Below are 21,599 nucleotides of genomic sequence, written 5' to 3' on the forward strand. Positions count from 1 at the left end.
GTGAAGCTGGAAATCTGTATTGGGCAAAGAGAAATTATTTTATACTTTCTAGTTTGATTCAAGAACGTGATATATTAAAAATTCATTTGTATATGAATAATTACTTTCAGCTTTTTGATCGTGTGCGTGTTTATGTGAAAGTTTGGAATCGATTTCAGAAATTAATATAAGGTTACACGAGAGGTCTGTAGTAAATTTGAGGTTTATTTCAGCTCTTCTTCACCTTACTCCGTCAATATATTGCTTCCTCCTACGTGTATCTCGTGAAAAGATCATGAAGGTAAAAGTTAGAGAGATTCGAGCTCTTGCAGAGGCTTACCAGCAGTCGTTCTTTCCGCGAACCATTTGCGACTGGAACGGGAAAGCGGGGAAAGGGCAGTAGCACACAGGTTCCCTCCTCCACACACCAGATAAGAAATCGAGTTAATATTGCATTGCTGTCCAAGGATGTGCTAAGGCTAAAGTTTCAAGTCTCTAGCTCATGGGGAAGTTAATTTAAAATCAACCGCAACATGTGTAGCGAACAGAGAGGCAGAGAACAAAACAATATCCGTTTCCTCTTCCCCCCCGTCTCTCTGCTCAGCCCTGCCTGTCTGCTCGCACAACGCCAGCGACGCATTCCGATACTACCGGCATCAACAGATTAGTCCTGTAGGGCATCCGGATCTCAGGCATCACTCACTTTTTTCATCCCCAACCCCCATACGTACCGAATAGACCGACAAGACAGCGAGTTAATACTGCATTATCATTCAGTTGTGAGCTTCGTTTAAAGTTTCTAGCTCATCGAGAAGTTAGCTTAAAATAAACTAAAAAATTGGCACTCTGCAACTACAGTGTTTGAATTGTGTCTCAAAGGGACGCCACAGTTCATTTCGAGTCGTTACATTCAGACGTATTCGACCATATTTCATCTACAAATCAATGAATTTAATGGCTGTGGAGTTTCTGAATGTAGAAAAATTAGGAAATTGTTTTCTTTTATACGGGCTTTAGTGTAATGTCAGACGTCCTTCGATTTTCGAGTAGACTGTTTCGATCCAAAAGATTTCCCTAACCTGACATCTACTGCCAAGTCCCTGCATCCAGAGACCAAGCTGGTAGAGACTTAACGTTCGGCGAGGATTGTATAGTCTTAAATGTTCTGGCTGTGGAAGACAACGATTCCGTTATACGATTGCGAAAATCACACACACAGTCCCGCTGTGTGAGATAATAACTTGTATGTTTCTTACACTTGGAAGCCCCCCCCCCCCTCTCTCTCTCTCTAGCATATTCACGCAGCGCTATGGAAGCAAACGTAATAAACCTTGAGATGAACTCCCAAAAAACTAGCAGTCAGCTTTGAGCTACTCGCTTCTGCCTAAGGGGAAATAAAGAAGAGGGAGTTGTGACACGAAGTGCATGGCTCATTAAGATAGCAACGCGCGGACTGATGCAAATGGAATGCGGGCCGCATCTCGTGGTCGTGCGGTAGCGTTCTCGCTTCCCACGCCCGGGTTCCCGGGTTCGATTCCCGGCGGGGTCAGGGATTTTCTCTGCCTCGTGATGGCTGGGTGTTGTGTGATGTCCTTAGGTTAGTTAGGTTTAAGTAGTTCTAAGTTCTAGGGGACTGATGACCATAGATGTTAAGTCCCATAGTGCTCAGAGCCATTTGAACCATTTGAAATGGAATGCGATCGCGGGTGTTCAGTTGAGAGAACAGCACACTGGACTTCAGTTCATGCATGACCTGCTGTCTTTGAGGACTTCATTTATTTCCGGCACTTTCATACCACGTTAGATTACTTCATAGTCAATTATCTTTCTTCCCGCAATAAGTAATCATTTTCTTCTAAAAAAATTGCTGATAAATGCCACATTTGAAACAAGAGATGAGCACTGTTTCAAGTATTTTTGCAAAGCTTTAGTAATTGTGCCAGCGCTCGAAAAACTTGCAAAATAATTATCTATTTTTATACAATTGTTTCTTGTACAAGGGTGTTTCAGATAAACTTTTACAAACCTTGGGAATAGGCGCCTTACATTAAAACAAGAAAAAAGCTCATATAAACTTGTGTCCGAAAATCCATTGTTTTCGAGTGATTAATGAAAGTTTATAGTTTAGATTATAGGAGCTCATCAACACACAGACTCATCATAAATATAAGTGTTGGAAATGCTCTTCTCTTGCTTCTAAACACGCACGCACTCATCGAATCGTGGACTGTCGCACCCCTTCAAATACTCCCCTACCGTTTCGAATAGATTCTCAACCTTCCATGATTCGTCTGTGAAGAATTTCTGCATCCGCTTGGTATGCTGCATAGACTAATTGTCTAAGGTGCCCCCAAATATAATAATCCAGAGGACTGCGGTCTGCCGGCCGTTGTGGCCGAGCGGTTCTACGCGCTTCAGTCTGGAACCGCGCGACTGCTATGGTCGCTGGTTCGAATCCTGCCTCGGGTATGGATATGTGTGATGTCCTTAGGTTAGTTAGGTTTAAGTAGTTCTAAGTCTGGGGGACTGATGACCTCAGGTGTAAAGTCCCATAGCGCTCAGAGCCATTTCAACCATCTGATTGAGGTCTGAGGGATCTGGTTCTCCTCTACCTGTCCACCTGTCATGGTAGATACCAGCCAGTGCATCTCGAACACTGAGATAGAGATGTGTTTGAGCTCCATCACGCATAAAACACGTTTCTTCTTATTTACTGCGGCACATCTTTTATTATGTCTTCGAGGATGTTCTAAATGAAGTCCCCGTAGACAGCATGTACAAGACGTTCTGGGAGAACCTGTGGCCCTACCAGACATACAGCTACAATTCCAGCCCACACATTACTCGTAAACTGATATTGGTGTGTAGGCTGTACTGTAGCATGAAGATTGCGATCGGCTCGGGTGTGTTGATTGCGGAAATTTGTTTTTCCGTCTGTTCCAGACGTTGCCTCCTTTGCGAACAAAAGATAAGAGACAAACAAAGGCTTGGCAGTTTATGCAACAAAGCATGGGCAACCGAAATAGCTGATAGGCAGGCTTAAGGCGCTGCACACGTTGAAGATGATACGGATACATGAGTTTCTGATGAAGTATCCGCCACGCTGAACTTGGAGATGTACCATATTCCAGGGCCACTTGCCTTACGATCATACCTGGTTCTTTGTCGACATCCCCCAGAACGTGCTCTTCCTCGTCAGGCAACTCGTTATTCTCATCTGTCAATAGTCTGTGGTGCTACGGATCATGTCTTCACAACGCCATGATACACAGCACCAGAGGCTGGATGAATCGGCTGTCTTCTGTCTGGAAACGCCGTATGATACAGCCGTGCAGCCTCGTGCCCATTGCCATTCGCGCTGCCTTACATAAAAATCATCGCTACCTGCTCACGAAATTAATATCCTGCCATATTTGAAGGGAGAACTTCCTGTTAACTTACTACCTGTAGTACATGGGCACATTGAAGGCAGGCGAATGGCCGTTGTAAAAAAGTCTTCCTGTCAACACAGCGCGGCCATCTAAGATACATAGAGAAGTAAAGTTGAGTTGTTGGGATGTGCTTGGAAAGCTGTTTAACGTCAACTTTCATTAATAATTCGAAGTCGAAGGATTTTCGGACATACCTTTACATGAAATTTTTTCTTGTTTGCTTCCAGAGTATGTAAAAGTGTTCTTGAAACATCCTGTATATTGGCTGCACATTGCATAAACCGTCAAACTGTTAGTGAAAATATAGATGGAGATGTCCTCCATTGCTACCACAATGTAGCTGTAACAATCTGTTGATCCTTCGCTTTACGGAATTCGGTTAAGTTAATGTAAAATCGCATCTTGAGTTGGAGAATGCACGTAGAAATAGTAACACACTCAAATTATAGAAATCTACAGGAATCGTACATGCTACGGAAATATATAAATGTGCTGTGAGATGAGATGTGAGATGAGATGCAATAAATGTGGTGGGTATAATATTTCTCACGTATGATACTTTTGAGACTGCAATTCAACGTATTCAGCAAAGGAAAGAGAAATCTGATACAAATGAAACCACAACTAATTTTTATTTTGTAATGTGTGTAGCCTCAGATAAGGTTCTTTACGACCCAAGATATCGCCGGCCGGTGTGGCCGTGCGGTTCTAGCCGCTTCAGTGTGGAACCGCATGACCGCTACGGTCGCAGGTTCGAATCCTGCCTCGGGCATGGATGTGTGTGATGTGCTTAGGTTAGTTAGTCCTAAGTTCTAGGGGACTGATGACCACAGATGTTAAGTCCCATAGTGCTCAGAGCCATTTGAACCATTTGAACGACCCAAGATAACTGTATTGGCTCAAGATATGTTGAATTGAAAGTGGTTTTTTGTTTTCGCTGTTTCAGAAAATAGCAATTAGTTTCTAGTTTTCTTGTGAGAAGTTAAACTGCATTATTAACAGTAATCGTATAACTTTCTTAGCTGTTGATCGTGTGAATGTCTTTATCAACTCTTGATTGAGTTTAGACGGGTTGTTTTGTTATGTTGGAATAAGGGTTCAAAGGAAGTAACGTCATACTGCAATGTATAGTACCCAGCTGCAAGTGATAATATCAAGTAAGAAAAATATGAGTCCCGGCTTAGAGGTGGTTTATAGTCTACTCATGGGACTTCTGATGTTGATTTGATACCTCGTACCTCACACTGAGGGGCCGTGTAGAAGTTCTTTTTTACGCGAATATGTTACAGCATACCTTTGGTCGTAGACTACAGTCCAGCTCATACAGTAGTGTTGCTTTGAGCCACAGGTACAACAGCATCATCGATTCTTCTATACTGTGGTGCAGTAACGTAATTGACTCAACGATACATTACGTATCTCTCTCATACGGTTTTGACAAACAAACAAAGAAAAAAAACAAAACAAAAAAACCAAAAAAAAACACAAACTCGACAAGGTCAAAAGAATACCCAGCTGTAATAAAGGCAGTAACAGGATTGAAAACTTTGAGTAATGATGAAAGTACGTTGCACTAACTTTGGAAGGTACCACCATAAATATATACCTCTTGTGTTTTTAGGGTTCCATACTTCAGCCTCTAAAAACGGAGCCCTTACAAGATCGCTTTGTTGTCTGGCCGTCAGACTCTTTAAGAACCATTTTTCTCATGGTCGAGTAGACGTACCAAGTTGAAATCATGTCACCCACTAAGATCTACGAACCCCTGGCGGTGTAAAAAATTTTACTTACTAAGTCAGTGCAATCAAAAGACATGGCCATATACAGGGTGAGTCACCCAACGTTACCGCTGGATGTATTTCGTAAACCACATCAAATACTGACGAACCGATTCCACAGACCGAACGTGAGGAGAGAGGCTAGTGTAATTGTTCAATACAAACCATACAAAAATGCACGGAAGTATGTTTTTTGACACAAACCTACGTTTTTTTAAATGGAACCACGTTAGTTTTGTTAGCACATCTGAACATATAAACAAATACGTAATCAGTGCCGTTTGTTGCATTGTAAAATGTTAATTACATCCGGAGATATTGTAACCTAAAGATGACGCTTGAAACCTCCGACGTTCAGTTGCGTGTTGTAACAAACACGGGCCACGGTCGGCGAGCAGCATCTGCAGGGACATGTTTACGATGACGACCGTGTTTACGAGTGTGGCTGTAGTGCACTGTTGTGGTTTGGTCTAGCTGTCGCAGTGTCCGCATGTAGTGCTTGCTGCTATTGTTATTCTGCATTCGTCTCTGCACGCAGACCAACTGTAGTACACCGTGTTACCAGACGTCTATGATAGTGTAGTGTTGTAGGAACTGTGACCATGGTGTATTCGAACTCTGAAAAGGCGGAGATGATACTCATCTATGGCGAGTGTCGACGAAATGCAGCTGAAGCCTGCAGGGTGTATGCAGAACGGTACCCGGACAGAGAGCATCCAACGTGCCGCAAATTGCAAAACATCTTCCGCCAACTGTATGCAACAGGTATGGTCGTAGCACGCAAACGGGTCCGTAACAGGCCCGTCACAGGAGAAGCGGGTGCAGTTGGTGTGTCAGCTGCTGTTGCCATGAATACACACATGAGTACACGGGACATTGCGAGGGCCGGTGGACTGAGTCAAAGTAGTGTCATGCGCATACTGCATCGTCACCGCTTTCACCCGTTTCATGTATCGCTACATCAGCAATTACATGGTGATGACTTTAATCATCGAGTGCAATTCTGTCAATGGGCATTAACAGAGAATGCGTTGCAGTTCTACCTGTTTACTGATGAAGCGGGTTTCACAAACCACGGGGCAGTGAATCTACGGAACACGCATTACTGGTCCGTGGACAATCCTCGCTGGCCCAGACAGGTAGAGCGTCAGCGACCGTGGACTGCAAATGTATGGTGCGGAATCATTGGCGACCACCTCATTGGTCCTCACTTCATTGCAGGGGCCCAAACAGCTGCAACATACATCGCGTTTCTACAGAATGATCTGCCAACGTTACTCGAAAATGTCCCACTGGAAACGCGTCGACGTATGTGGTATCAGCATGATGGTGCACCTGCACATTCCGCAATTAACACTAGGCTGACCCTAGACAGGATGTTCGGCGGGCGTTTCATAGGACGTGGAGGACGCATAAATTGGGCAGCCCGTTCTCCTGACATTACACCTCTGGACTTCTTTCTGTGGGGTACGTTAAAGGAGTATGTGTACCGAGATGCGCCTACGACCCCAGAGGATATGAAACAACGCATTGTGGCAGCCTGCGGTGACATTACACCAGATGTACTGCGGCGTGTACGACATTCATTACGCCAGAGATTGCAATTGTGTGCAGCAAATGATGGCCACCACAGTGAACATCTATTGGTCTGACATGTCGGGTCACACTCTATTCCACTCCGTAATTGAAAACGGAAACCACGTGTGTGCGTGTACCTCACCCCTCACGGTAATGTACATGAGCGTCAGTGAAAAAGACCAATAAAAAGGTGTTAGCATGTGGACGTAATGTGCTGTTCCAGTCTCTTCTGTACCTAAGGTCCATCACCGTTCCCTTTGGATCCCTACGTAATTCGGTGCTCTCCGATACACACGATCGAACAGCGGATGAGTGGTACTCAAGCATCAACTTTAGGTTACAATATCTCCGGATGTAATTAACATTTTACAATGCAACAAACGGCACTGATTACGTATTTGTTTATATGTTCAGATGTGCTAACAAAACTAATGGGGTTCCATTTAAAAAAACGTAGGTTTGTGTTAAAAAACATACTTCCGTGCATTTTTTTACGGTTTGTATTAACCAATTACACTAGCCCTTCTCCTCACGTTCGGTCTGTGGAATCGTTTCGTCAGTATTTGATGTGGTTTACGAAATATATCCAGCGGTAATGTTAGGTGACTCACCCTGTATGTTACGTATATAGATAGTCGCAAACTCACTAATCAGAACCTATTAAGTACTGCCCATTGACTTAGAGTCGTGAAATTTGTCAAGAAGCGAGGTGCCACGAACAGTGGCCGCGTGCTTAGAGGCGCCATGTCACGGATTGCGCGGCTCCTCCCGCCGGAAGTTCGAATCCTCCCTCGGGCATGGGTGTGTGTGTTGTTCTTAGCATAAGTTAGTGTTAAGTTAAAGAAGTGTGTAATTCTACGGACCGATGACCTGAGCAGTTTGGTCCCTTAGGAATTCACAAACATTTGAACATTTGAAGAAGCAAGGTTTCACAGTTTAAGGCAGGGAAAAATCCGAAAATCGTTAATTTGTAATTATACAAAAAAAAATAGTATGTCATTTGTTACCCGACTGTCAGTCTGCCAGCCTGTTAAGACGCATTTTTCTCAGGAATTACCGTAGCAAATGTGAAATTACGCAAAAAAATTTAAACTCGAAACTTAATTTTGGAACATTCTCGAAAGTCTTGGAATTCTCGTGACCAACATCTTGCCCGTGTCGATATCGATAGCAGGCAAAATCGTCGAGACTGGATGATCTATCTTTATACGTAATTCAATTTGTGTGGAATCCTCGGAGCGCGAGTCCTACTCGCTCTTGGCCAATTTTTATTCTAGAAGTAACTTCCTGGTTATGCCTGTGATTGTAGCGTTATTGCACACTACCTTTCGACGTTCAGGAGAAGGTTTAATACAGAACCGCTTGTTCTCCCAAATTCACAACTGCGACAGCTACTGCCAAGCATCTCCCTAGATGGCACTCATTTTTCTGTCACACAGGACCTACCATTTGTTAAACAGGGTCTATCGAAAGTTGTGGACTTTGTTGGGAATTAGATTTCTCATGTAATAATTACAATAAAAATTTGTGCCAACAGGGACCAGGAAGGAATTAGTTTCCACGGTGTGAGATATTGTCGTACGGACACAAGTAATGCAGAAGATATTTAACAGAAAAAAAACTAACCTCGTTCCTAGGCAAGACATAAACTGATTACTTGAATTACGTACAACTATAGTCCATCGAAGTAGTAGCTGGAGCTAGACGCATGGGACAATCCATTCGGAAATCGCCAAGGAATTCAATATTCCGAAACCCACAGTATCAAAAGTATGCCGAGAATGCCTAATTTCAGGCAATATCTCCCACCGCGAACAACTCAGTGGCCGACGGCCTTCACTTAACGACCAAGAGTAGCGGCGTTAGCGTGGAGTTGTCAGTGCTAACAGACAACCAACACTGCGTGACATAACCACAGAAGTCAATGTGGAACGTGCGACGAACGTATCAGTTAGGGCAGTGCGGAGTTAATGGCAGCAGACTACCGACGCGAATGTCTTTGCTTAACAGCACATCGTCTGCAGCACCTCTCCTGTGATCGTGACCAAGTCGGTTGAACCCCAGATGACTGGAGAAACGTGTCTTGGTCGGATGAGTCCCAACTGCTGTTGGTAAGACGTGATGGTAGGGCTCGAGTGTGGCACAGACTCCACGAAGCCTTGGACCCTAGCTGTCAACAATGCAGTGTGCAAGCTGGTGTTGGCACCATAATAGTATGGACTGTGTTTACATAGAGTGGACTATGTCCTGTGGTTATCTTCGGCTACTTGGAGACCATTTGGAGCAATTCATGGACTTCATGTTCCCACACAATGATGGAAAAACACACTGCATTCAAGAACTTAAAGCTTAATCTATTATTTTCGGCGTAGCTCTCCTCTTCACGTACCCCAGATGTCTTCCGTCTTGCAACAGTGAATCAGTACGAGTATTCAGCGAATCAATACGAATATTTCTATTACAATTTCGACGATATCCCAGCTCCCCTAACGATATATGTACATCTCATCTGCTAACTTCACCATGTTATCTCTAGCACTCCCTCGGATCAGTCAACTCGTCTAGATTTGGTTCCTCCTGTACTGCTGTCTTGCATTTGTGTTTGTATGTCATTGGTTCCATTCGAGAGGAACGCGTTGAGAAAATTACCCAACGCTCTGTTAATAAGACTGACTGATATTACTCTAATGCAATATATTGTTATCATTATGTACAGCTAGGATTGCCATCTTCGGCAAGTTAAAAGTCGGCACACTTAAGACAAAAGGTAGCACTTCGTGTATTAAGTGTGCGATTCATACTAAGTTTCGTCAGTTCTTATCCTCACACCGAAACTGAACTACAAATACCCTACTTGAAGCTTAAATTACTTTAAAGGTAACAGTATTTACCTCAAACGTTGGTGAAAATGGATGGGGCGGGATATGAAATTACTAGACGTACTTGTTGACTTATATAGCTGCCTTTAGAAGCTTCTTCTCATGCAAATTAAGCTCATACAACTCTGAGCAGCCCCTATTACAGCTTTTTCAACAAACAGTTCACTGTCCGTAAATTTCACCTTAAGTTTGTTTCGCTCATTAGTCGAAAACTGTCTTCCTACATGTCCGTTGCTCACTGGAGTATAAATAACAAATTTCGGTATCTTTCAATATGTTCTGGGCTGCAGTTCTACTAAACACACCCATGTAGTGGCGTGGGACAAATAAGTAGAAGTAGGAACGATTCCTACAAATTGGGACAGGTGGCAAAGCTATGTATAGCCCATGGGCAGTAGTGCGCAAAACGTAAGGAGGTAAATAACTTTTGCATGATGTGTGTCTGCCAAGTAACATAGCTGGATGATACTTTTACCAAACATATAAAGAAGTGCAACGGTACACGAGTACAGAAGGTAGCTGACAGAAATACGCAATAAGGCGAGCAGAAATGACGCTTTAGGCAACAATCTCAGTGAGATCACCGCGATTCATGTTGGCTCCCCAGACATTACAAAAGGCGGGACGTGGTTATAATGGCGCACGTGATCGTCACGGACGGCAGTGCATGCTCTGCAACGTGGTTCCCTCCTGGCCACAAAGTTAGCGAGAAATTCTTGTGGTAGGAAGTTTCATTACTCCACCAGCGTGGATGACACCTGCTGGATGATCGTTGATGTGTGTGGCCGTGCAGCAGTACGTCTACCCACCGCATCCCACACGTGCTCGATGGGATGTTAGTCGGGACAACGGGCAGGCTAGTCCATTCACCGAATATCTTGTTGCAAGAGCTGCTTCACCTGCGCCTATTGCAATCCATAAAAATAAAGTTGGGACCGAATGCGCTCTGAAAAGACGCCCATGGGGAAGGAGTACAATGTGAAAATAACGTTGGCCGGCGATTGTACCATGTTCAAAAATTTGGAAGTCAAAACACCCACGCAATATTATCCCTCTCCACACTATAAACCTGGACCACCAAAACGGTCATGTTCGAAATTTCTGGACGTATCCGTATATGGTAAGAATTGGGACGTAATCTACACAGGAACATTATCGGACATATTCGTTGTAGCCGGCCACTGTGGCCGAGTGGTTCTGGGCGCTTCAGTCTGGAACCGCGCGACCGCTACGGACGCAGGTTCGAATCCTGCCTCGGGCATGGATGTGTGTTATGTCCTTAGGTTAGTTAGGTTTAAGTAGTTCTAAGTGTATGGGACTGATGACCTCAGATCTCAAGTCCCGTAGTTCAAAAAATGTTCAAATGTGTGTGAAATCTTATGGGACTTAACTGCCGAGGTCATCAGTCCCTAAGCTTACACACTACTTAACCTAAATTATCCTAAGGACAAACACACACACTCATGCTCGAGGGAGGACTCGAACCTCCGCCGTGACCAGCCGTACAGTCCATGACTGCAGCGCCTCAAACCGCTCGGCTAATCCCGCGCGGCCAGTCCGTAGTGCTCAGAACCATTTTATCATATTCGTTTTTGTGGTCCGTGTGTGTTGTTGTGGGGAGGCTTAATGTTGCGTGGCGTACTGGCTTTCAGCTCTTTGAAGACGATACAGTCAACAGTCTGTGTCGCTGTAGTCTTTCCCCATGTGCATCTTTTCAGGGAGTATAAACGTCCCTGATTTCATTTTTCTGAATGACAGTGCGCGACCTCATCCAACAGTGGAGGTGAACGAGCTTTCGGGACGAGAGGATATTCGGCGAACGGCATAGCTTGCCCGTTGTTCCGACTTAAATCCCTTCGAGCGCGTGTGGGACGCGCTGAGGAGACGCACTGCAATCCATCCATTCGCACCAACGACCATCAGCTGTCGTCAACAGAGCAGGTGGAGGGATGGAATTCCTTACCAGCTTTGTGGCCAGCATGGAAGCACGTTGCAGAGCATGCATTGCCGTCTGTGGTGATAGCACACCCTATTAAGAGCCATGTCCCGCCTTTTGTAATGTCCGTGCGACTATCATATCGGTGGGTCTTAAGTGTAATTATTGTCCAGGAAGAAAAAGTCATTTCTATTCACCTCACTGCGTATTTCCTTTAGCTACCCTCTGCAGTATAATGTAGCAGTTCTTACCGTGTATGGTCCAAGTTCCGGAAAGCTATTTTACTTGCAAGTTGCACATCATTCGAAAGTTACTTTCGTCCTTAAATTTTGGACAATGGTCTACAATGCATATTGTAATGTTTACATGCTAGGGATCTTTGATCAGATTTAAGAAGGCCTGCAGCCTCACTTGCCAAGTGGAATAAATATATAAATTATTTAACAGCAACTAACGGGAGCAGTCTGCAAACATGCATTGAAGATGAGGTACGAATCGCATAGGCGGTCCCCCGAGCTGTTGGACGAACAGCTGTAGTGTTTTCCCCACCCCAGTGGCCTGCTGCTCCCGCTGATAGTGGGCGCCCGCTCGCCGCTCTCGGCCTAAAGTTAGCCGGCGCCTGGGTTTGAAATACGCGCGGCACGGCGCGTCTGCGTTATCACAGAAACCACTCCCGCGTTCGCTTACGTAGCGGTTCCAATACGCAGAGCCCAACCCAAAATAAAGTAATATCGTGGGTTGTGTTAGACTTGCTATCCTTGCTACATGTTCGCCTGCAAGTGCTCATTCTGATTCGACATAAACTCACATACGACCTTTCCAAAAATACTTCGGTTCCGCCGTTTCTGTATGCGATTTGGGCAGGCGAGGTTATGGGATTCACTGAATGCGTAATATCTCGAGCAGTTTCTAAGTACACTGGCGGAAATGGGTGGCGTTACATCATGAAGCAAAAGTCGACGCCCACGAAGTGACAGGGCGCAGCGCGTACTTCACGAGGGTAGACCCGAGCTCGCTCCCTCAGCTCAGGAGTCGGACTGCGTTGTTACGCCTGCCTACTCGTAAATCGATGTTTAGTTACAAAACGAGAATTACATCTTCTACTGGACTACTATGGACGCTTGCTGTTTATTAGTCCTACAACGATCGGAAGACCATAGGCCAACGAATAATTTCTTACAGCTGTACTGCGTACAATAAAATTAAAATCATGGCAAAATGATTATCAGTTGCATAAGGTACTACATCTCGTACGAAATGAACACAGTTAAGCGGAAGAGATTAAATTCTATAATCAAGCAGTAATATCATTTATGTCGGGCATGGATCTCAAATCATAGCTTACTGCAACGTTGTTTGTTTTGTTGTAGTGCTTGTAATCGGTATGACTCCGCAATAGCAGATTCCAAAACAAGAAATAATTTTCGTTCGTACGTGAAGACCCAGTTACGAGTTAACAGGTCTAGAAGCGAATTTCGTCTGCTGAGCTGAGCGATCGGTCAAGCTCAGGCCTACCCTCGTGACGTACGCGTGCGGCCTGTCTTTCTTGTGGGCCTCGGCATAAGCCCGATATTTATCAAACATTAGGGAGGTGTTCATCACATAATGAGTATTGGACGATTAAACTTCCATTCCATTGGGAAATGATGTCCATGATATCATCATCAGTGCGACGTGTGATGACTTCCTTAGGTAAGTATACACTTTTGTATTTGTTGTGGAGTGGAAGCAAGCACCTTAGGAATTTCTTGCTATGATGTGTCAGTTCATAAAGATTGCTGCCTCTAGTGTGAAAGTATACATTGTGGCATCGGATCCTAGTCAGCCAGCGTGGGCGACAGATCAAGGTAGGTCATTCAAGATTCTTCAAGGAAGATTCTTCAAGGTGTTTGTGGTGTGAACTGCAATATGGATCTTCGGTTATCCTGCTGGAAAATGCCATTTGGTACCCTGGTCATGATGGGTATCACAACAAGTTTACTATTTTTACCGCGAACTAGTGAGCATTCAGTCTCCATTCACCAGGTACCAAATCATTTTTCCCCAGAACGTTATCATAAGAATTGGAGAGGCATGGTTCTCAAAATCGCTGCTTCTTGCGACATCTAACCGCACCGTCTGCGGATATGTTGGCATTGACCTCACCGCCACAGAATCGAGGCCCATCGCTGTTCATCACAGAAGTCCATTCAGTGGCCCTACTCCACGCAGGCCTCTGTTGTCTGTTGTATGATATAAACAACTCGAAATCTCAACCTAGCGTCCAATAATCTGTTCCTAACTGTTCGTGGTGATGCTCTGCCTTTAAAATCTGCCCGGGTTTCAGCTGTTGTCAACTGTGTATTCGTCATAGCCAGTAGAACAATCCTACCATCTTCTCGTGGGTTGGTTCCTCTGGAAGGACTCGTGCCCACCCTTCTTGCTATTCTTCTGTGTCCATCACCTATCAGTCGATGTGTGGTCGCTGTAGTACTGCCATTTGTCTGTGCTTTTTGGCGGTGTGATGCTGGCATGTACCTCATGCCAGTGATTCGACCTTTCTCGAAGTGCGAAAGATGGCGATAAGCTGTACATGCAGGCCCGTTGGGCGTTCTGTGTTATCATTTCATCTGAAAAGTTTCGGTAATGTTATACATAACCTATTGCCATGACGTAATGACACTGTTCTTCACCTATAGGAACGGCTTATTCTGTATTGCAAGTATGTTTTCATAAGGATGCAGTTGTGCTGAAATATCTGTTGGGTGGTGTTCATTCTACGTGTTTATGGTGTAAAGCTTTCCATGTCCGTCAGTTTAGTTTGCTTATTATTCCTTTCAGTTCAAATAGATCATAGTATGCTCATGGTTACATTCATTAATTCAGACCGATTTAGTGACAAGCGTGACAAGCATTTGAACCCTAATAGTTCAAGTACACACTCGTTACCATTGTTTAAAAATAGGGTGAGGCAGACAGCACGAACGTTCTTATAAGTGATAGTGTTCAAGCTCAGGTATTAGGAGTGGGGGGACCGATGTGGTCACGTGTGTTTAGTATTTCCTGGTTTAGTCGAAGTCATGGAGCCATGGACTGTGCAACATGGTGTGTTTGCTTACGATAGTTTTGTGCGTAGTAAATCGTTGCTGTTCAGCGTGAGTTTCGTCGCCATTTCAATCTTTCGAGAGATGATAGTTTTCCCACTCGTAACACCATTCTACGTTGGGCTGAATCATTTCGCTTTCGAGGAACAGTGATGAGTAGAAAACCGCCAGGAGCTTCTCGCTGAGTGCACACTGCAGAAAATGTTGAAAGAGTTCGGCAAGCCTTATTCCGTAGTTCTGGCCGACCTGCTAGGAGGTATTCTGCTGAACTGCGTCCCAGTAATCGCGTTCATTCAGGCGTATTTTGCATATTGATCTAGGATTTCATCCCTACAAAACGGCCATGGTGCAACAATTGAAACCTAGAGATCATGTACAACGGCTAAATTTTGCTCGAGAAATGGAGGCCATATAATGAGCAAAATGATAACATCATTTTGTTTCAGTGATGAAGCTCATTTTCATTTGAACGGCATAGTAAATCAGCGGAACTATAGTTATTGGGCAAATGAAAATCCAAATCTAATGCATGAGAGACTATTACCTAGTCACAAGGTGACTGGTGTGCTGTAGCCGGTACTGCAGATGTTATTGGTCCCTAGTTTTTACTAGACAGTAACTGTAACACTGTAACCTCGGAATGTTATAGACAGATGATCACTGAATTCTTCCTGCCTGAACTGAGAAGAAAACGTATTCCTGTTCGGCGAGTTTGGTTTCAGCAGGACGGGGCCACAGCTCGCACAGCAAGAATGTCAGTGGAGGCTATCCGGACTGTTTTCTGTGGTCGCGTCATTTCCCAGTTTGGTGATACTTGTTGGCCTCTTCGTTCCCCAGATCTGTCCATGTGCGACCACATTTTGTAGGGTTACCTCAAGGTACGCGTATACGAGCTTAAACCACGTACACTTGGAACAGGAGGAAGCAATTCGAGTTGTGGAAGTCGTTCAAATTGACAGAGTAATGTCGGAGAGAGTGGAAGCCAAACTTCCGAGAGCAGCTTGAGAAGTGCATCGCAGAAAACGCCTGTCACCTGGGAGATGTTTTCAAGCATTAATTTTGTAAAATGCCAACATCATTTGGGTATTATTCAGTAAATAAAGTTTTTTTTGAAGCACATGTAACGATTTTTTTAACGACCGTCCTTCATGTCTCAATCAGTGTTAAGATGGCACACGAAAATCGAGCCCCGAGTACTAAACTGCTCATTTTCGCCCGCCAATTGTCATCTGTTGTTTCGAAGCCGTTACTTGCATTAGCTTATACGTTATTTCTATATTATCATATTATTACCTAGAATGAAACTTTCACTCTACAGCGGAGTGTGCTCTGATATGAAAACTTCCTGGCAGATTAAAACTGTGTGCCGGACCGAGACTCGAACTCGGGACCTTTGCCTTGCGCGGATAAGTGCAAGTGGTAGAGCACTTCAATGAAAAGCCTCGCATTGTCAACGCTGCAATGCCCACGGACTGTCTTCCAGGTTACCAAAGAACCTGGCCTCTGTAGACATGATAAGCTTTAACGGCACCCTAGAAGCTGCTACTACAGCGCTTCTTTCACAGTGGTATATTATCTTCATTAAGATCCACAGTACATTAATAAAATTGTTTCGTTATTTTATAGATACTTTAATGTGCTGCCCCAAAACTGAACTCCACATTACACTACTTGGGTTTTAGTAAGATTAAAGTTAAAAGAAAGTGATGTATAAAAGAAGGAATGAGACATGAAAAGAGGAAAATAAAACTGAGAGTGGGGTTCAGGGGTAGAGAAGAGTAGGGAGCAGTCTGTTTATAAAAAATTAGTAGTTAATGAAAAAAAAATTACCAGAAGTAGATCAAAACGGTAGACGTTAGTGACATGTTACCAGGCACGAGCAGTAACTATACAAATTTCTGTGACGGTATTATCTGCACGTGATGAAATGCACTACATCAATCGCAGTCCACGACCCGCGAGTGCTGCAGCGGTCTCGACACTCGCCGTCGGGTTCAGAAGACGGGGCTTCCCTCGTTTTGTCAAGAGTTCACACAGATCTTAATGTTTTATGGGACTTAGTATACATCAGCCGATGACTGTGATCGTCTCCATTGGCCGGCACTGCTGACGCTGTTGAAGTGCCGTCTTCCCTTCATTGCCAGGTGGCAGAACTTTACATAAGCCCTTTTGTTGGAGTGCACATCAAGCTTTTGGGCCAGCGTGTTACTGTGTTGTCGCGGAGTCCGTGTCGCCGTGGAACAGCCGCCACGGCGGAGACAGGAACACAGTGGCGCCTATTGTCTGCGTTCCGCACCAGCGGTCGGCTAAGCGCGCTACAGGGCAGCCCGCTTCCTTCCTCGACGCTCCAAGAGCCACGTGTGGAATGCAGTACGTCGAGCGGCCGCTGTTACTGGCTCGCACACAAGTCGACGTTCCGCATATCTTTATTGCGCTACTAGCTTTTTGAGCAGCCGAGTGGCTCGATGTGAGATCCTGAAACACGTGGACAAAATTATTTTGCTCGCTGCAGTGCTCGTTCTCGCGATCTGCTTGACACACTGAACGGCACAAATAAGAGACAAATTGCACTTTATAATTTCAAAGTAATCAGAATCAGCGCAAAGCAGGAAAAGAATACCAACTGGTAGTTTTAGATCATTTTTATATATCAACCCTTTCTCATCACCATCCTCATCCCTAGGGATTATTTTTCTTACTGCCACAGTACTTTTATACAAAAAAGTGAGTGTTTTTTTTTTACACCAAATTTCGTTGAAATTGCTCCAAGCAACCGCAAGTTATGCTTTTAGTCACACCATCTCATCCGCACTCTCAGCCGTTGGGAGTTAATTTGGTTTTACTGTTACAGTAATTTTTATCCAAGTTAAAAAAAAGAAGGCTCTGAGCACTATGGGACTTAACATCTGAGGTCATCAGTCCCCTAGAACTTAGAGCTAACCTGAGGACATCACACACATCCATGCCCAAGGCAGGATTCGAACCTGCGACCGTAGCGGTCACGCGGTTCCAGACTGAAGCGCCTAGAACCGCTCGGCCACATCAGCCTGTCCAAGTTGCAAGTGATACGTGTGTACAGTTAGGAAGGATATGAGATGGGCTGATATATCACTGTCTTTCCCCTTTCTGCCTCTTCTCCTTTCCAATGAGCTTAGCGACCCCAAAAATCTTGGATCCGATATTAACAATGGCTGTTCAATACTTTCACATGTCACGGCTTCTCATCCCCACATCCACCACTAGTTTTGGTAGGGAAGGGTGTATTACCCACACAGTATATTTCTAGAAATAATGTGTCATATATATTTAAAATTTATATGAAGCTGCTCCAGACACTCGTGACTTGTGCTTGTAAGTCACCCCGATTTCAGCCAATACCAACTCCTGTGGAAGATAGGTGATTCTTACTCACACAGATCTTATTTACAGATAGTAAATGATACATGTACCAAATTTGGTTGAAATCGGTACAGTGGTTTATGATGAGATGCAGTACATACATGTTTATAATATGCGGGGTGGTCAGAAGCAATCTAAAAAGCTTGTAATGATACTGTAGGGTGAGTTGTTCTGAGAAGTAATTGCTAAGGAAAGAAATTCGATATGTTGCGCCATTTTTGAGTTGGTTAGCATTGGAGTTAGCCAATCGGGGTGTTTCTCGCGCAAATGAAAGCGGGGTATCCTTTGGGGGGGGGGGGGGGGGGGGCGAGAAACACATTAAACACCCCTTTTGTCTCAAGACAGATTGTATTTCCAAAGAATGTAATATTCGATAATGAGCCAAATCTGGACTAATATCAGCACTGTGCACCCACAAAGTACGAGGTATGCATTTAATTTATTTGTAAATAAATGTTGAACAATCCCAACCAGTTTTTTCGTTTTGCCATGAGTCGGAGAAATGCATGCAATGTATGTTACACTGTGATGAGAGGCCAGTAAATTATGGGAAGATGTTTCCACAATAAAAGAATCATAATTTTGCTCCATGCAATTCCTCTGTAAAATCATCCCTGAGCTCTATTGGAGATTATTGCAAGTTACATTGTTTCCTGTCTATGTGGTGCAGGAATGGATGCAATGTACAGCACAATAATAGTGCCTCTTGCGGACATCTCTGACATGTCGTGTGTGTAAACAAGCAACATCTTTTGTTATCCGTGTCATTTATACTCAGTGTACTCTGGTTAATATTTCCAGGGGAAATGATGCCATTAAGATGTGCAATGAATGTGAAATAGACTTGAGTTCTTCATATACACAGTAAAACATTAACAATTGTTTTAGACATTTTAGAATGGCTTCATACTTGATACATGTGTTTGACTGAAGGTTGAAATTCCATACAGCAAATAACAGTTCAGATTAAGAATGGAAGAACTTCATCTTGGTAACAATCTTGATGTTGTGGAGAAACCAAACTAGCCACCAAATCCATTCTCCAGAATGAGCACCATTAAGAGTTTGTGCTTGGATACTAAAGTATAAGGAGAAGTGAGTGGCTTCCATCTGGGAAGTGGCATTGAAATTCCATGATGTTTTGATGAGTATCACTCATCATCATCATCTTTGACAGAGGATAGAATAACAGCCAGCATGTCAGGGAATTTCAGTGTACCCACCCGGATGGAAGTCAGAGGCTTTCCTCAGCAGCATCCCCTGGGAAAGTATACAGTCACATATAAGTGAGTAGCTGGCTGAAGCTTTACGTCAATCTGTGAGACGTCTTCCAGTGGAAAGATCAGTAGCACACTGCACACAAAGGCAAGGATACGGGTTCAAATCCCACTTTGGGACACATAATTTTTTTTAAAAAAAAAGAGGATAGAAGAAATATTTTGGGCATCTTTCACTGCAGTATACACTCAGTAATGTTTCCATTCCTTACATTACATTGTAAGTGTGCATATTAACTAAAGATATAAGGAAATTTATAGTAGTAATCTAGCAATATTGTTACATTTTTTTCTTGCCTGCATTGTGGCATATGGTACTGGCATGTGAAGCTTATCTAAGGGATAGACAACGGATAAGAACATAAGTACACAGAACAGATTGGGGAAACAGAAGACATCAATCAGTGGTGAATAAGAACTGCCAAAAGTCCAGATACTTGGAAATTATCTTGTGGATGCAGAAAGAAAGTCATCCAACTGTGACATTCCATCTTCTAATATTTATGTATTCGCAAAATAATGGCCATTATAGTTAGAACAATATATCTTGTATTAGTTTTTGAACAAATTTGTCTCTTGGTCAGACATAAGAATTGCAGAAATGTTGAAAGATTATTGGGCAACTTTCATCTCTGTGAATAGTTGAAGAAATGCTTAAGATGTAATGTATTATATTCATAAATGCTTTGATTTGTGAAGCGGTGTGCTGGCCAAATGGCATTTGTTTATGTGGTGATTCCTTTTCAGTATATATTACATCAGAAGTCATGGTTCATATCTCATCAATTTTTATGCAGAATAAAAAGCAGCAATAACATTATAGATTAATTTTCAACTTTCATTGTTCCTTTCACCTTTATGTTTCTGCCTTTTGTTTTCAGGGGATGTATTACTATTAATTTATGTATTTTTTCTGTGTAAAGCTTAGCAAATTCATTGACTTTGTAATTAACGTTTTTGTCAATAATACTGTTACTTGTCTGTTTAAAGTTATTACTGTTACTTGTCTGTTTAAAGTTATGATAAGCATGTTTCTGATGTTAATTATAATTGTGCACTGAGACTGCTGCCAGTTTCTGTTCCACAGATGGAATTGCAGTATAATCACTAATCCATTCACATATAAAGCAACATAACACATTTCCTCATTCTATGTATAAATGTACCCATTGAACCAGTTGCTTGTAATATTTTCATTTTAAAAGGTTGTTGAATGTTGAACATATTATTATTGTGTGCGCACATAACGTTTCCTCAAAATACTTGTTGAAGTTCTGTGAATAGTTGCCATACCAAGATGTAGAATTCAACTTCGGTTGAAAATTAAGAAATTCTTACTATATCTTCATACACAACTGCAATGATTGTGTGCATCTCCATGTACAGTCAGTCATTGCCTTCTTTTCTAGTGTGGATATGAGTTTCAGCCTTATTGAGTGACAAGGGGAAGAAAGTTAGCTTCATCCCCTTTGGACAGAGACTTTACATTTTACTGTGTAAGATTGTTCAAATGCTTGTGCCTGTAAAATTTGCACACATAAACACAGCTGCAAATTTGTGCAACTGCATTCCAAATCTGTGGAGCAAGAGACAAAATATGTCAGCACAAGGGCAGCTAGCCATACCGTGTATGTGTGGGCGCTTCACTAACCGTGTGGCTCTTTGTTTTGCAGTACGCTCTCCTGTTCCCCTCACCTACCTGCAACTCCCCTTCTCCCTCCACCCCAGCCTGCCAGGATGTACCACCGCCCCTTCCATCTCGTAACCGCCCTCTCACCTTATCTACACCCCCTCCCCCACCCCGCCACACTGCCGCAACAGCCTTGCATTGTTCTGAAGGGGGTGGTGACGTTCAGCCAATAGAAAGCCTCAGTAACGCGCACTTGTCACCGACTAACAATTACGTAAGTAACTTGCTGACTGCTCACAGCTTTTACTCATCTCTCTTTGTTGGAGTGCATGTGGATGATTGTTTTCTTCTAGTCTGCTGTGGCTTGTTAACTTAAAGCTTAAATAACCTTTTGTTCAATGTGTCTTAATATTGTGTTGAATAATTTGGAATTAAATTAAAATGAACTTTAATTCACAACAGATAATGCATGAAGTAGCAAATGTGAATTCTATGTCTGACTGTGATTAGAGCCATTGATTTCTAGTACTTCAGTCACATGAGGTACATAGCTAGTGATACGTGTCTGATCTGAGCGTGTCATGGAAGTTGATACTGGCCAAGTATTCTGAAGTATGGTATGCAGGCCA

General features: G+C 43.4%; 1 protein-coding gene across 1 annotated transcript in view; it reads left to right on the forward strand.

Moving 5' to 3' along the window:
* LOC124594353 (rho guanine nucleotide exchange factor 12) overlaps positions 1 to 21,599 on the forward strand; it is a 1,115,193-nt gene that overhangs the window by 440,265 nt on the left and 653,329 nt on the right. The window contains exon 7 of the mRNA XM_047132720.1: positions 21,014 to 21,244. Within this exon, the coding sequence (XP_046988676.1) occupies positions 21,014 to 21,244 (231 nt within the window). The remainder of the gene's footprint in view (positions 1 to 21,013; positions 21,245 to 21,599) is intronic.

The sequence above is a fragment of the Schistocerca americana genome, chromosome 2 (assembly GCF_021461395.2).
Source record: "Schistocerca americana isolate TAMUIC-IGC-003095 chromosome 2, iqSchAmer2.1, whole genome shotgun sequence".
NCBI lineage: Eukaryota > Metazoa > Arthropoda > Insecta > Orthoptera > Acrididae > Schistocerca > Schistocerca americana.